Source organism: Mustela nivalis, assembly GCF_964662115.1.
Source record: "Mustela nivalis genome assembly, chromosome: 11".
Classification (NCBI taxonomy): domain Eukaryota; kingdom Metazoa; phylum Chordata; class Mammalia; order Carnivora; family Mustelidae; genus Mustela; species Mustela nivalis.
The window spans coordinates 110,976,846-110,994,481 of NC_139030.1; the positions used below are offsets into that span (position 1 = coordinate 110,976,846).

At 45.5% G+C, this 17,636-nt stretch overlaps 1 protein-coding gene across 3 annotated transcripts in view; it reads right to left on the minus strand.

Annotated features, from left to right (window-relative positions):
* Positions 1–17,636, minus strand: part of MFSD6 (major facilitator superfamily domain containing 6) — a 70,904-nt gene that overhangs the window by 15,009 nt on the left and 38,259 nt on the right. For all 3 annotated transcript variants that reach the window (XM_082690522.1, XM_082690521.1, XM_082690523.1), the window contains exon 3: positions 4,685–4,782. In XM_082690522.1, coding sequence (XP_082546648.1) covers positions 4,685–4,782 — 98 coding nt within the window. The remainder of the gene's footprint in view (positions 1–4,684; positions 4,783–17,636) is intronic.

Here is a 17,636-nt window from a genome sequence, read left to right on the forward strand (position 1 = left end):
ATAGTTTGTAGATTAGTGCATATTTTGGTAAGTTATTATGTAATTTATAGAATGAGGTGGGAACATAAATGATTAAAAACACTCGTTTTCTAAATGGGCAGTGTTTTAAAAACTAATGTGCAGTAGAGAAAGGATGATATCCTAGAGAAAAAGTTTATTATATTGAAGGTTTAGCTTTTAAATCTAGTTTTCAAATTTTCCTCACATATTTATAAATTTTTGAGATAGAACTTTCTGTATTACTCGAGAGCTCTAAAAATTAGAAAACACAATTACAGGGCATTTTGCAGGAGACTATGAAATCAGGTAGCAGGTCTTCCTCTGTGCGTGTTTCTTTGGCGATTTCAAACAACATAAGCATGTTCGTGTTTGTTGCATTTAAGAGTTAAAACTGAGGAAGTAAAACGAGTGTTCGTAAGATAACCGGGTAGCCGTTAAGTGCTGCGGCCCCTGAATCACGACAGCTGAGGAAAGGACAGCGACGTGTGGCGTGCGATCCCAGAACAGGGCTCTTGAGGCAGACATCTAAAGCGGATTTTAAACGAACAAACTAACGCCAGCTGCGAAGAAACGGTTCTGCGGGAGGTTATGTAACTGCGAACAAGCCAAGGCCGAGCGGAGAGTAAGGCCGCCCTGTGGTCATTCATGACTGGTCTGAGGAGGGCGGGACTCGGACGGCACCAGGGACTTCCACACGGCGGAAATGCGGATGGAGGGCGCCGTCCCCGCGCAGGCAGCTTGTGTTTCAAGGGTTAAGCCTGACGGAAACTCAGCCCGGGACGCCACTGCCGGGTGAGCGCCGCACAGTGACCCTCCCGTGCCGTCTCTACGGCCTTCCAGAACCCCCGGGAAGGAAAACACGGTCCTCACTTGCTGAAGAGGATAAATAAAAAGGGAATTTTCGTAAATACCCGCTCAAGCTCTCCTACGGGTGACACTAAAAAACCATCTTCCGCGAGAATCTTCCCGCGGCTCCGTCCGCTGGAGCGTCCTGCAGGGACGGACCGACACGGACGCCTTCACCGTCCCGGGCTCGGACGAGCCAGTCAGGCACCTGGAAACGGTCTCCGTCGTCACAGCCGCCCGGCCGGGCCCGCGTTTCCTACACGCATTTTAGCAGCAAGATCGGTTTTGACCACGTTCCTCTCCAAGTCCGCAAGGACTCACAGCCGCGACCGGCACGGGAAGGGACCCGGGTCCGACGTGTCGTCCACACAGTGAGGCGGACACGCCCCATCGCAGCCGCGTGCGCGGAAGCGCTGCTCGCACGACGGCAACAGAGAAACCGCCTGCGGGTCCTCGCGAGCGAGCTCGGCAGACACGGCGCAGGCGCAGGCGCAGGCGCAGGCGCAGCCCCTTCCCCGCCACCGGCCGCGCTTCCGGACCGAGACTCGCTGCGGCTTTTCCAACACACTGCGTGAGTGAGGCGGGTCTCCGGCGTCGCTCTCCGCGCTGCGCGGCCTGCAGAGCCGCCCGTTTGCCGCAGGCGCCGGCCGGGCCGCGCGAAGGATGAGCTCCGGCGACGCCGGCCGCGACGGGTGACAGAGACCCCATGTGGGAAGGAAGCTTCCTCGGGATTCCCAGGAGCTTCCGGTAGCCTCGCCTCGACCCGCATGGGTGCCCGCAGAGCCTCCTTACTAGGGGCCTAGAGAGGAGGACGTTGACTTCATCCCCACCTCATTTGCTTATTATTAGCAACGTGACCCAAGGAGACGGATGCTGAGACGACGCTCAGGCGCTCCAAGGAAGGAGGGAGACAGGAAGGAAGGAGAACACGGAGTCCTTCCTCCCAGAAGAGTAAGAGATGGGCAGGGCAGCGGGGGGTAAAGTGCATCCTTGTCTCCTCCCCTTCAGGAGCCCACTAGGTGACACTAGTTCTCCTGGTGTTTGGGGGAAGAGGGGGTGACCTCACCTCGCCTCTATTTTTTTAAGAAGACCGTCTGCTGCGGCACTGGTTGGGAATCGAAGAGTGGAAGTGCTGACTGTTCCGAGTCAAGATCGTCAATGAAAAGAGCCAAAGTCCCCTTCGCAGCCACCGCCCAACGGAGACTAGGTCTTCGGTGATCTCAGCTAATAATTCCAGTCCAGGAATTAAGGAGCAGCTGTATCATGACAATGGGACTGTCCTATAATTAACCCAGTGTTCTGTCATCATGGTCCCTTGCCTTTACCCTATCCTAAGTAGAACTGCCTCAAACACAAAGACTTTAAAGTCATGTGGGCAGTATCTGTAAAGGTAGAAGAATCTAGATTGGCAAAACAACCCTATTCAGTCATAGGTGTATCTCTGGAATGAGGATTTATTCCACTATTTTCGGGGGGTGGGGTGGGTATGGGTCTAACAAAGGTAAAGGGTTTTGTTTTCGTTGTATAGCCCAAACATACTAAGCACTCACTTCTGCCAGGGAATGAGACTGTCTCCTCCAGTCTCAGACACAAAGAGCTCTCAGAAGTGGCCACAGAGCCCTTTGGGAGACAAGGAGACTCTATGTATTTCCAGATACTCCTTTTTACTTGCTTCAAATCAGTAACTAGATCTCTGCTGGCACAGGGGAAATAAAATGAAGCAGAGAGGTACAAATCACAGCCTGCCACAGGAGACAGGGTGCCCGTCTGTATTTCAAACCCGGCGAGCTCCCCATAAGCCAGGCTAACGCCCCTGAGGCACCCAGAAATACTGAAGTGGATGCCATGACATATACTTTGTCTCCCCAAAGTGGCCACTCTGCTTTCTGCTTCTTAGCTCTGGCGCATGGCTCTGTGGCTGTCTCTCGACGCCACAGTGGATTCCTATGCTGCCTTCAAAATCCAGCTCATGTGACTTCCCAGGGGGAATCTTTCAATAATACCTTCATCATTCCATGCCCTCTCGTCCCAAAGAGCATCTTCTCTGGGAGCGGGCACATTTCTCTGGCTCCTTCTAAAACACTGCTGTAATTCTGTGTTCACACATCCAGCTTCCACACAGACGGTGGGGCCTTGGGGCCCAAGTCAATATATTATTCCTTATTATATTTTATTACATTTATGACATTCCCAGCATGCTACCTGATTCTTATAGCTATTTAATTGATCTTTGATAAACTAACAGGGAAAAAGTGTTTTTATTCGTAATAGCAATTTTTTCTCTTATAAAGTTCCTTTCTTGTCCCTTTAAGCGTTTCATTTAAAAAGCTTCTCTTTTGCTCTCTTTTCTTGAGTCATTTATGTCCTTTTCCATCTAACTTATATTAAATTAAAAGGAGAAAAAACATATATGCACATACTATCACCATATCTTTTCTGTGGGCACCAGTTAGTGAGTTTGTTTTTTAATCTAGAATCTGCACATTGTGGGACACCAAAAAGTAAAGCGGTTAAGGAAAGGGGGGTCCTGCCTTGTAAAACCAGAGCTGCGAAATCCTGAGAACTGCGTTGCATTGACCTTGTTGCTGCACAATTCTTTCCTATGGTCCACAGTTAGTGCTTTTTTCTTCTTAAGCGACACAGTGCTGAGATGTGCTCTACCTCAAGACTCTTCCAGAGTTCTAATCATTATAAACAATAATTTATTATAAGACAAATTTCCATTTTCTGTTTTAAACAAAATCTCCTTTCACCAATTATACCATTGGATCAGGCCTGAGAATAGCATCTTTAGAATATGCATATATTTTAATTTTATAATTATCATGTGAATAAAAATTATACCTCCTTTCAATAAGGATAATTATTTTTAATTGCCACAATGGGATTTGATGAATGCGCTTGCATTTTGTACCTTTTGTTCAGATGTACAATAATGAGTCCTCTTAGAGATCATGATGAGAAATTATGTAGATTGTGCTATATTTGTTTCCTCAGGTTTAGGGGAGAGTGAGAATGGCAACCTATAAAGCTAATGAAACTGTATATAATCAGAGACTACTCAGGAGAATTAATGATTTGGAGCCTAGGCTGTCCCAGAAGGCCTCAACTCGGATAATCTTGGCCTAAACTTTCATTGTAATCATCACACCAACCACCAAATGCTTCAGCCAAGCAGTTAACAAGGGTCTTCAGTATAAAGATTATAGGAGCTAATATGGCAATGAGCTTTGGATAGAAATCCCAGTTTTTACTGCTCCTAAGCCCATGGTAAGAGCCTCCGAGAAAATTTTTTTTCACTGTTATCTGTTGAAGGGAGTCAGTCCAGTGAAGCAAAGAGAACCCTGGTCAGGGCATTTGAGCAAAGATTTAAAAGGTTCATGGGAAAATAACAGCTTGAATATAAACCTTTAGTTGTAAATCACTAGATGTGATAAAAGAAGCTGAAGAATCAAAATAATTATGACAACCTGTTTTCAGCATGTACAGTTAACCTACAAACACCAAAACACCAAAGTCTTTAAAAGATCAGTCTTTTATACTTTAAACCACCTTTGGACGTATAGGCTTAATTGTACCTAGAGTTCATTTGAGTTCCTCCTTCTTTGTTTAATCACAAGGGCGTAGACAACCCAGCTTTGTTTGGCTGCACAAACAGCCACTCAGAGTCACTGAAGAACCAGCCCCCTGATGTCACCTCTTCCTGAACCCTTCGGAACCATACAGAACAGCAGGTCTGCCCTTCCTTTCAGAGTCAGATGCTCACGGTCACTGAAGGTTTACATAGTCCTAGCTCAGTCAGGGAGAAAAATAATTCTAATTCCAGTTGTTAGCTTACCTTGAAGAACTTCCATGGGGAGAACAGTCCAGGCATTCTCCAGGTAAGAAATGTAAATATAGCGCGCCGTGTTGCAGGCCAGGCCAATGTAAAGAACCCTTGAACACAAACAAGCAAAGGTAAGTAAGTTGAGACCCCGTATGAGACATAAAACACACCAACATTACATACATTTCCCATCCACATCCTCCGACAGCCAGCAGTGCTCGGACCTGGGAGCTGGGAAGCTAAAGGACAACTAAATTTAACCATGGCCTCCAAGGAGAAGAAAACTGCTCCCAACATATCTGCCCTCAGTCTTTTCAAAACACTCGTTAATATAAAAGCAAACATCACCCTTCCTGAAACTGAATTAGCAGCACAGTCGATGCTTTTTTAAGATAGTCTGGGCACACAGCCATCTGTAATGACTTTACTGGCTTCCTTCCAGACGGCCGTGGGGGAAACATGCCAGGGGCTTTAGCTACTTCATGATGATAGGGGAAGGGCAGGACAGAAACGAGAACATGAACATGGTCCCACATGCAATACCCAAGACACCAAGGAGTTTTATAAGGAGACTCTCAAGGTCATCAAAAACTATCATCCAATGATGAATAATAAACGATCTGGAAATCAAATACTTTCTTCCAATCAGTTCAACGGATGCATCTTCATTATTTAAAAATAAATCCATGATATCATATGCTGACCGAACCGATGCATATATGTCAACATTGCTTCCTCCCTCACAAACACCACCACCAAAATTACGAGAGGAAAAAAAAGGCCTTAAGTGATGCCTCTAAGCACAGGCTTACGGTCTCTCCCATTCTGAGCTGAGTGAGATGGCTTGGAAGCAAATGGTGGCTGTGTCTTTGCACAAAACGCAATCTGATGGTGGGGATTTCTGTTCCTAGTTTGTTTTCCATTTTCTGTTACTCTTCCTAACCTTAACGCTTTTCTTTTTTTCTAAGTTCAAGTGGGTGAAAACTCGAAGATAAAAGAAATAAGCCAATAGGATAGTCAGTGGTATTTTCCTCATCTTGTTCAACTACATTTTTGTATTAAAATTATTCCAGCAAACATGGTTCTCTTTGCCCAACTTTGAAAGCTTCAAGGCATCCAGCTGGTATCACCTGCAAATACGGAACAGAAGGATGGGAGAAAGAGAAAAAAGGGTTGAGGGGCAGAGATGGGAGAGGAAATGGGTATTTAAAGGATTTAGGGGAACTTCAGTATTGAAAAGTTCTGGGTTGTCATATTCTGTGAACACTATGTTCTTTTTACTGGTATGTTTTAAGGAAAAAAGTATATATTTCAAAGTGCTCAACATCACTCGGCATCAGGGAAATACAAGTCAAAACCACAATGAGATACCACCTCACACCAGTCAGAATGGCTAAAATTAACCAATCAGGAAATGACAGATGCTGGCAAGGATGCGGAGAAAGGGTTCCTATACTGCTGGGGGGAATGCAAGCTGGTGCAGCCACTCGGGAAAACAGCATGGAGGTTCCTCAAAAAGTTGAAAATAGAGCTACCCTACGACCCAGCAATTGTGCTACTGGGTATTTACTCCAAAGACGCAAACGTAGTGGTCCAAAGGAGCACGTGAACCCGAATGTTTATAGCAGCTATGGAAAGAACCTAGATGTCCATCAACAGATGAATGGATAAAGAAAATGTGGTATATATACACAATGGAATACTATGCAGCCATCAAAAGAAATGAAATCTTGCCATTTGCGACGACGTGGATGGAACTAGAGGATATTATGCTTAGTGAAATAAGTCAATCGGAGAAAGACAATTATCATATGATCTCCCAGATATGAGGAAGGGGAGCTGCAATGTGGGGGGTTTGGGGGGTAGGAAAAGCATAAATGAAACAAGATGGGATCAGGAGGGAAACAAACCATAAGAGCCTCTTCATCTCACAAAACAGAGGGTTGCTGGGGGAAGGGGGATAGGGAGAGGGTGGTAGGGTTATGGACATTGGGGAGGGTATGTGCTATGGTGAGTGCTGTGAAGTGTGTAAACCTGGCAATTCACAGACCTGAACCCCTAGGACTAATAATACATTATATGTTTATGAAAATTTTTAAAAGTTATTTTTTTAAAAAAGTGTATATTTCAACCCTGTTTGGTAAAAGACTTTCTGAACAAACCAGCTTGGATCCATCAATAAGGGTCCTGCTGCTAGAAAACAACAGCAACACAACAAGCCCACAGGACGTTAAAGTGCAAAACACACACAAAAACATACAAGTCACCCAAACCGATGTCTTCTTTTTCAGTTCTAATCTAGCTCTGTTGATGATCTTGACATAGCCTAACTCAGGGGTCAATAAACATTTCCTATGAATGGCCAGATCATGCCATAAGCAGTTGAGGCTTTGTATGTCTCTCGCAACTACTCAGCCTTCCACTGTAGCGTGAAAGCAGCCACAGACACTGTATACATGAAGGAGCACGCATGGCTGTATTCCAATAAAATCTGAATTATGAACATTGAAATTTTTTAATCTCATAGACAGTTGACCTCTGAACAAGGCAGGGGTCAGGGACTCAGTCCCCCTGCACAGTAGAAAATCCACATCTCTCTTTTGACAACCCCCAGAATTTAACTACAAGTAGTTACTATTGACTGGAACCCAGCCGATAACATAAAGTCAATTAACACAGATTTTATATGTTGTACATATTATATACTACATTATTAAAATAAGATAGAGAAAAATGTTAAGAAAAACACAAGGAAAATATATTTGCAGTACTGTACTATAGTTGAACAAGATTCTGTGTATTAGTGGATCTGCACAGTGCAACCCCATGTTGTTCGCTGGACAACTGTAATTTCTATGCATCACATTCTATGATTTTCTTTGATTTTTTTTCAACCACTTAAAAGTAAAGAAACCATTCTTTTTTTAAAAAAAAAATTCTGGGCCATAGAAAAACAGGTAGCAGGCCAGATTTGGCCCATGGGCTGTATCTTGCTAACCCCTGATCTAGCTCATTAGTTCTTGTTAACTTTGGCTTATGTCAGATTTACTCAGGTAACTATTAAAAATAACAGATGTCCAGGCCCATGCTAGTCTCAATAAAAATCTCTGTGCTTGGAACCCAGGCACTGTCCTTTAGAAAGCCTCCCAGGTTTTCTGATACTAAGCCAGGATGAAGAACCATGGGTCTAGCTCATTCCAAGCAGCTCCCACTAATACTTTCCCATAATCCCATTATTTTAAAAATGTGATAATACATCTTCCTTGTGATAATATATCCTTCCTTCATACTGAATATCCTGAACCTTTCTCTTGAGACCACCTCTGAATCAGTAATCCTGATAACTGCAGGCCATAATCCACAAGTCCTAGCCTAAAAGTAACCTGAAGTCGATCAACCCCGTTCTAGAGGTCAGTGGTGCTGTGCCTTTGAACTGCTACCATGTGGAATTCAGTCACTGGAGTCTGTAACACTTGGGACCCTTGGGTCTCAGATTGCAACCAAGAAGCCAGGTGACTATCAGCTTGATATCTTTCACTTCTGTACCGCATTTCTAAACTCAGAACTGATAGTCCTTCAGGACCAAACAGATGCCTTACAGGAGACAAGGGAACCGAAGCTTCCAGGACAAGTTACTTCCTCTCCTTGAGCCTCAGTTTCTTCCTGTTTCAAGCAGAGATCATCACTTCTAGTTGCAGGCTGGCTGTGATGATTCCCATACAGTGACTCACTCAAAACAGGTGCTCAGTAAATCGCAATGGCGGCGGCATCACCACCGTCACCACCATCATCATCACCATCATCATCACCATCATCATTTTAAAGAACAGGATTCGAGTACCAGATTTTATATGTTGTACATATTATATACTACATTATTAAAATAAGATAGTTTTCTAAAATAAGATTGTTTTCTGACAAGAGTGAGAGGAGCACTAGCATTTCGTCCTCACCAACCACTCCGGGGCAGCCAGTGGCATCAAGAAAGCGGCAAGGGTAAAATTGTGAGCAGGAAGGAAAGCAACATTTTGATCTATGGAAAGGAAGAGGTAGGTGTGTATTTATTAAATAGTCACCTAGAAGTATTTCAGCAACCTAAGAATCTCTTTAATACCTGAATACGATATTTAAACTGCCACATTATTCACTGTTATGGGCTAAATTTTGTCCCTATGAAATTTCTATGTTGAAGTCCCAAGTCTGAAACCCCAGTACCCTGGAGTGACTGTGAAAGAGATGAGGCCTGTAATGGGGTAATTAAGGTAAAATGATGTCGTACGTGTGGGTCCTAATCCAATATGACTGGTGTCCTGGTCAGAGGAGAGGAAATAGGTCAGAGACAGGCACAGAGAGAGGACCAGGTGCAGATGGGGAAGAAGGCAAGCCAGGAGAAAAGTCCCTTAGAGGGAATACAACCTGCTGACCTCTCGATCCTGGACTGTGGCTTCCAGAATGTACGTAAGGAAATAAATTTCTGGTTTTTAGGCCATCCAGTTGGTGCTTTGTTACTGCAGCCCTAGAAAATGAATTCATGCACACTCATGAAATTAAGGACTTTCAAATAAAAAGAACTCTAAAATGTTTTACTAATCATTTTCTGGACAATCAAAGTGTTTACACTGAATATAGAGCACTTGTTCAAAGTCCTAGAATATTCCTAAGCACTGAGAGGTCTGGAAATATCAAGAATAGGCTGAAAAACACTTCTCAGTGCGATACAGATACTTACTGAACCCCTAAAATAAAGAAGTCCAAAGATGACATCATTGCTTTCCTATATCACAACAGGAATTCCTTAAGTATAAAATTAAGCAAGAAATAAAGGCAATTTTAGGACAGGTTTTTGGTGTAAGTGAACTTACTATAAAAAGGGGGAACACAATTGTAAGAAGCACAAAACAACTACACCATGGAAAATGCAAATCACTTGTCAAATACTCTTCAAATACCTTGATTCTGTATTTGAGCAAAAATACAAAAGGAGATTCTGATTTCTTACATAACTACAATTCATGGTATTGGCAGATATCATTGCGAGCCACTCTGCAATGCCCTACAAAGTGTAGATTCGTTATGAGGCCACTTGTCTAGTTTTAGCCCTTCTATAATATGCCTGAATACCCTCCCCCCAAAAGTCTCTCTAAGCCACAACGAACGTGATTTCTGCTCAGTAAACATTATCGAGACACCATTATGTATCATACATGATGCTGTACTCAAGGGGAATAAGAAATGAAGAGAATTCGTCCTTGACTTCAAGGAACTTACAGTATAGCAGAGAGACAGAAATGTAAGCAAATAATTTAGTACTAAAAGGTATTCACAAAACACTAGGGAGCACAAAGGAGAGGCTCTTAGCTATCCCTGGGGGTGCCCGGACACCGAGCTGGAACTAGCTAGACAGAGGTAACTGGGAAGGACATCACAGGCAGAGAAACAACAAGAAAAACTGACAGAGGGTGTCTGAAAGATACAAGGAGAATCAGAGTCCAGGATTTATGAAGAGATGAGTGACCTTCTGCAGTTCAGATCCAATCGGGAAACTACTCTTTCTTCCAGGGACAGCACAGGCTAAGAGCCTCAAAGAAAGATCCAAGCAGGATTACCAGACAATGCTCAGCTCTGGGAGACAAAAGAGCCATACGACATAAAGGGATCCCATTCTCAGCTAAATGACTTGGCAGCAAGCCTTTGCAAAGCCTCTCCTGGAAAAACGTAAAACCTCCCCAAAAAGGAAAGGCCCCTAAATAAGACAAAATGCTCTGGATGAAGACTGTATTCAGCAAAATCAGAAGGGGGGTATTTGCAGACAGCCTGGCGGTTCCACGCCGCCGTGTTCAAGGCCCGCATGAGGGGATGCACACACTCCAGGGCAGAGGAAGTGTAGCCTATGGGCCCAGTGGGCAACAAAGATACATGAGCAACAAATTAAGATTCCGAGAACATTCCGAACAGGTTACAAAGCACTTGGACAAGCACTGGCTGGAGTTTTGCAGTTCCTAAAGAGACAAAATTGGTCATTTACATCAGACACTCGGAGCAGAGTCTACAGTCTGCCTCGCGTATGAATCCACTTCAGTTTTCTGTGTGGTAAACAGTGTATGGTCTCACCCTGATATGGGTTCCATTATTGCAAGATCATCCTTTCACAGTCTATAGAAACTTGTCAGTAAAAAAAGACTCCTTCAGATACTGTTACCGATGTCTTTCTAGACCAGGCAGACATCAGCTGCTAATTACAGTCAAGATTTTGGAGCTTCATGGAAGCATTATCTTCCTCCCCAAGAATGAAACTCATTTCAAGCATGACCACCAACTGATACTGATGACCTTAAGATGATGAGGTTTCCCACAGTCATTAATTTTAAAAAGGTAGGAAAAAATATATCCAAACTCTCTAGAAAATAATTAGAAGATAAGTTTTAGGCCTTCAAAGAGTTAAATGTCAGTCTAGAAAACTCATGTGTTTTCAAATCCATCTCCCTCTTCCCAACCAATCTCCATCAGTATTACTGTGGACATCCTGCCAGGATTTCTCTGCCCTGTCTAGCAGAATAGGTTTTTACCATCACTATCTGGACTCTCCTCTCCTTCCTCCCTCTTCTTGTTCTCTCCATGTCCTTTCCTACTGGCCTGTGTTCCATTCCCATGGCTCACTGCTTTGAAAGGATCCTATCTGAGCGTTTTGAAGGGGTCGGGGTGGGAGGTTGGGGGAATCAGGTGGGGTATTAGAAAGGGCATGGATTGCATGGAGCACTGGGTGTGGTGCAAAAACAATGAATACTGTTACGCTGAAAAGAAATAAAATTAAAAAAAAAAAGTAAAAAAAAAAAAAAGGATCATAGTTGGCATTCTTTGGAACTCTGACTCTAAGAAGGTGACCCAAGCCACCATCAGGGTACACTCTTCTCATGCCCCAACCGTAGCAAAAGCAACCAGATAAAGGGAAGAAGACATGGCCACAGTCGGGGACCTGAACAACATATGGCAGGAGCTCCCACCCCCCATGCTCAGACCAAGTGCTTACCTAGAAGTGCCAGAGCAACAACACACCTGTCCTCAACACAACTTTGGGCACTGGTATCTGTGATTCTAAGAGTCCATTCTTGAAAGAGATCATCCCCTCTGAGAAATGTCTCCAAATGTCTCTAGGAGCAACTGATCCTATCTCCTTCTATGCTTCCGTTAATACTATTAAACTATTTGTTTCCATTAGACTATCTGACACAGTCTACACCTTGTGCGCAGAAGTTTGTGAGTTCTTGGAAGACTAGGAAGATGTCTTTATCTCTGTCCTCAAAAGGAACCTGCCTTGCTCAAGAGCTCAGTGAACCTACGGTAACATGATGTAATCTTAAGTAAATTAATGACATAGGGGGGCAAAAAGAAGTGCTGTTCCTCTTGCTGGATTATAGGGCACTTCTGCTTTTCACTTTTTGAGGAAACTCCATACTATTTTCCAGAGTGGCCGCACCAGTTTGCATTCCTGCCAACAGTATGCGAGGGTTCTGTTTTCTCCACTTCCTTACCAACATTTGTTGTTTCTTGAGTTTTCAATTTTAGCCATCATGACAAGTGTGAGGCGACTGCACTGTGGTTGTGATCTGCATGTTCCTAATGATGAGTGGTGTTGAGCATCTTTTCATGTGTCGGTTGGCCATCTGTATGCCTTCCTTGGACAAATGTCTGATCATGACTTCTGCCTATTTCTTGGTTAGATTATGTGATTTTTTTTTGGTATTTTGTATAAGTTCTTTATATATTTTGGATACTAACCCTTTATTGGGTATGTCATTTATAAATATCTTCTCCCGTTCAGTATGTTGCCCTTGAGTTTTGTTGATTGCTTCCTTTGCTGGGCAGTTATGTATTTTTGATAATTATATAATAATCAAGATTTAAAAGGTAAAACTGTCAAATTAGACATAGGAAAGATCATAAAAAATCTGGGTTAAAATAATAAAAAACTAAAAGAATTCAGCTCTCAGGTTGTTTTGAAAGTACCTTTAACTTCATTTTCCACATTAAAGATACCAAAACTGGGGTGTCTGGGTGGCTCAGTGAGTTAAGCCTCTGCTTTCGGCTCAGGTCATGATCCCAGGGTCCTGGGCTCGAGCCCCACATCAGGCTTTCTGCTCAGTGAGGAGCCTGCCTTCCTCCCCCCACCCACCTGCCTCTCTGCCTACTTGTGATCTTTGTCTGTCAAATAAATAAATTAAAATCTTTTAAATAAAAAAGATACCAACACTAACAGAAATCATAGATTATCCATTTGGTTTAACCCCAACCAGCAACATTGTTTTCAAAGAAAAAATCTGACCCTGTATCAAAAACTAGCAAATTCTTTTGTATTTTTGTTTTATAATATTTAAATTTTGAATACGTTACATTTTATTATCAATCTGCCAACTCTAACTCCTTGACACTGCCATCTAAAGCAAGCTAAAAACCACTACAGAATATTAAGTATGGCATTCTAATATTTATGTCAGAGAAGGAGCATTTCACATACGTGTATGCACCTACATGTGAACAGAATATCTCTGGAAAGATAACACTAAAACCTCGTAACAATGATTGTCTCCAGGAAGGAGGACTGGAAAACTGTCCCATGGGTGGGAGAGAGACTTTACTGGGTATCTTTTAATACTTCCTGAATTTTTTCCCATGCGCTATCTACTTTCTCCAAGAATGAACAGAGATCAGTCACTATGTTTCATGTAGTTATAAATAACCACGCTAAACGATGTATGGAGTTTGACCCATAGTCCTCCAACCTGAAGGGATATTATCTGAGTCTCTATTTTGGCTTAAAAACAATATGACATCCAAGCTAGTATTCAGTATTATTTTTATCTTTTGAACTTATTATGAGATGGGGTGTGAGTAAACCACATAAACAAATAGTTAAGAAAAGCACATGAAATAATCAGCATCGCCATTATTGTATTCTTTCTAGACAAAGGAAGTGGCAGTCTGTAGAGAGAGTCTTAAGAAAAGTGCCTATTTGCTTCAAGGGCCACTTGGTTCATCAGAAAGTATAATATATAACACAATGGGAACAAAGCTTCTAGTAGAAACAAGATTCCATTAGGAAACATCTTTCTTTGTAGCCTATTTGGCACAGTGCTCTGCTCAGCTCTCTGTCCTCCAGCCATGTATGCCCCGTGCAGGGTAAAGTCAATTCCATTTAATGTTGGCTGAATTTGATCCCCAGAGCTTGGCATACAGGAAGCACTCAATAAATATTCCTCAACTAGAGTGAAAATATGAATACTTTAAATAGAACACCACTCAACAAATATTTGAATACACTGTGCTAAGTGCCAGGGATATGTGGTGAATGAGACATGCTCCGTGCATGTATTATGTCTATAATTTTATGTGTGTGTGTATGTATATAAGATATGGGCATGTGAAAGGATGAATTGACCTACAAAAAAGACCTAGAACTAGGATTTTAAAAAAAGGACGCCCATACTTGGCACCATTTGTGATTAATGTTAGGCTATAGTTGAAGATACATATTAAGTCATTTGTAGGAACAAGTAGTAGTTCAATGACTAGTTCTCTGTGGTTTGGTTATGTGGGGCCTCCTGAAGCATCACACAATGGATCTTCAACACATGCGCACAAGGAGGTGTTCTTGGGTACCCACTGGCCTACCTCACTAGAAGACTAAGAGTGAGCGTCCATGCCACAAAGCTCAAAGAGCCAACAGTACTCCCATACCAACCACAGCACCGCCAAGGGGATCACCAATAGACACCAAGCTCCTCAGCTTCCATCATTAAGCGTATACAGTGGGCTTATGCTCATCCTTGTACAACAGAGTGTTAAGAACCACATAGTGTGTCCGAAGAGTGAATGGAGGAAAAGCCTATTTATTTACCTATGTTTTGTGCAGCTACCAATGCTTCCATTTTTTCTGTTAGGAAAAAAAAAAAAGTGAAAGTGAAGTCTGAGCCTCTGTTGGTCTTAAGTTATTCTTTATTTTGTTGCCTTCAAAAATTTCCTTTCCCAGTGCCTGATAAGCTAAGAGCCTAACTATGGTAGCCAGCCATCAGTCTGGTCACTGCGCGGGTCCTGGCCCTCTTTACATCTCTCTGCTGTTCCTCTAGTTTCTCTACTTTTTCTTAGGTTGTGTGTATCTCTAGGTAGAAAAATAAGGATGTTCAAAACAAAACAGAACCTTAACTAATCGAACCCAACTCCTCGGAAAGCACAATATGCTGCTTCATTACAGTTTCCGCTTGAGTAACAGTTAGTGATCAAACACACACAGGCGCACGTGTTGTATAAATTTTTGTTGAAACATTTCCCGTAGGATGACCTGACATACGTGTCAAACACAAACCCTGTCATTCCCAGAGGAGAGTCACCGACATTCGGTACAACTGTTCCTTTGAAAAAGGCCTCAAGAGTTTTCGTGGGCCCCAAGCTCAAATTGAGAGAATTAAACGTGTTCATCAAGATCCAGGATGAGGGAGAGTCACGACCCAACCACCCAACCGGGAGGAGTTACTGTTCCTGTAACAGCGACGGTCGCGCCCGGCTTCCGCCCGAGCGCAGCAGGAGGCGGCGCCCAGGAAGAGAATCGCTGAGGAGATGAGGAGGAGCAGAACCACGAGGGGAAAGAACCGTCAGGCGTTCGACGCTCTGCGGGACACCCGGGAGCGAACCGGGGTGGCAAGGCCGACGAGGGGACATTCGGCTGAGCCAAGGCTGTCGCGGCTGAGGAGGGACTGGCCGCGTCACCCCCGCGAGCCGTCGCCACAGCAGGAGCGCTTCTGGCCGCGAAGCCGGCGCTGAGGGAGCTGCGGGGACCCGCTCGGCTGCCCCTGATGCCGGACCCGTCAGGGAAGCCCGCGGAGAAGCAACCGGGCTCTGAGCGCACCCGAGACCCCGGTGAGACTCGGCCGCGGCCGCTCGCGGGCTTCTGAGGGAGACGGCGAGGCCCCGGCGCCGCTTGAGCTGCTCGAGCGGGTTTTCTGTCGCGTCCACGGAAGAGCCCGCGCTGACGCCCCGCGAGGAGCAGCTTCCGACGACAGAAGCGGCCGCACGAAGGCTCAACAACCGCCTGCCGTGACCGGGCGGCGCGGAACGGGGTCGCAGCGAGGCCTGTGCGACGGGCCCGTCCGCGGGTCCCACCGCGACCAGCACCGCAGCCGGGACCGGCGCAGCAGAACCGACTTCTCGCGGCGCTGGGGGCCGCGGCCTGCGGTCACCGCATAGGCTGGACCGTCGCTCCCGCGGCCGCTCGCGGCTCCTCATCCCGAGCCCTGCGATGTCCCCACTCTGTGACCGCGGCCCAGGCTCCCCCCACCCCCAGGGGACACCTGTCCGCTCCCTGGGGTCCCCCCACCCACCCACGGCTTCGGCGTCACTCCGCCTTTCACGTCACAACGTCATCTCACACGTCACTCCGCCGCCCTGACAGACGCGGCCTCCGAATGCGGCCACCGTCCGAGGTCCCGGGGCTCGGGTCTTCCACCTGTGCATTTTGGGGGGACACAGCTCAGGCCACACAATGACGTCCAGCTCCGAGGTTACCAAAAACTCCAGCACGATTCGGTAAAGAGGCCAACGTCGTGCTCGAGAGCGCTGGGCTCCGTGCGTCAGAGGGGAACTGAGGGCGGGGCGGCTGCCCTGGGCCTCCAGAGCCAGAGCCAGGCCGCGCCCTCAGAAAGAGTCAGTCCGTCTGTCTGTCCGCGCTCGCTCGAGTCCTCTGGGCGCGGTTTACTCCTCCCGGGCTCGGCGGCACCGCTCACGGGCGGGCGCCTGGGCTCGGCGGCTGCATGGCGGCGGGGCCTGACGGCGCTGAGGCGTGGGAGTCGCAGCGCAGACCCCGGAGACAGACTCCCGTCAGGAACCGGCAGGACCGCCGCGCTTACGCTCTGCGGCTCTGAAAAGGCCAGATAAACGTGTAAAGAGAAACCGGGTAACACGGTGCAGACGTGGCAACTACCACTGACTAAATGCAAACATGTCAGTAAGGGCAGCCGAGTCCCAGACACCCTCTTTCAGAGCCAGACCGTAAAAATGTCCCGGGTTGAGGATTCTAACCTCTATTCAAGTCAACTGGCTTTCCAGAAAGAAAACCCTCTGTCCAGTTCCCAGTGACTCTCCTCATAACCCACGTCGCTCATCTCTGACAAAGTCTGTGGTCAGGCCGTGGCCGGGATGAGTGTGCACGAGTGGCTTGGTGCACATTTGTGACCTATCAGCAAAGGCCATTCCAATAGGGAGTCTGAGTCCTCCCGGGGGTGGGGGTGGGGAGGGAGAAGTGAGGTCCACTGCGTGGTTTTCTACATACTAACACCAACTGCAGTAGAAAGGAGACCCTTCAAGTCAGATCTCAAAGAAGCCAAGGCATCAAGTCCAATCCTTTCACAGACAGAAGGACACAGAGATTCGGAGAGGCAGAATAGGGCCACATCCATGGACCAGTGTAAGGCCAAGGTCCCTGCCCCTTGCTTGATGGCTCTTTTGGTCGATAATAACAAGGGGCTGTGTTCGTGCATGAAGTCAGACCTAGACATGGGCCCAAGAAGCACCTCTGCATTGGACAGACAGCGACAGGGCCTGGCAGTGTCAGCGTGGTTGTGTCTGGTGACAGCTGTACACTTGGATCAAGGAAGTTGGTTGTATGTTTGAGTTGGCTTTAGAAGACGGTTAACATTTTAAACTTTGATGAGTCATGAGGACAAAAGGCATAAGACGAAAGCAGTAAAGTAAATGCCAGTCAACAGCTGTCCCATATCCTGGATCACAAAAGAAAAGTTCACTGAGAAGCAGAATTTTGTTATGCAATAAAATGGGCCAAAAGCCCATTTCTACTGTGGTAGCCTGAGAGAGCTCAGGTGTCTTGCTGAGGTAGGACACAAGGTGAGCTAGGATTTCTGCCCCCGAGCAAGTTGACTTTGAAGTCAAATTCTCAGAAATTGACTCTCTGGCTTGGGCT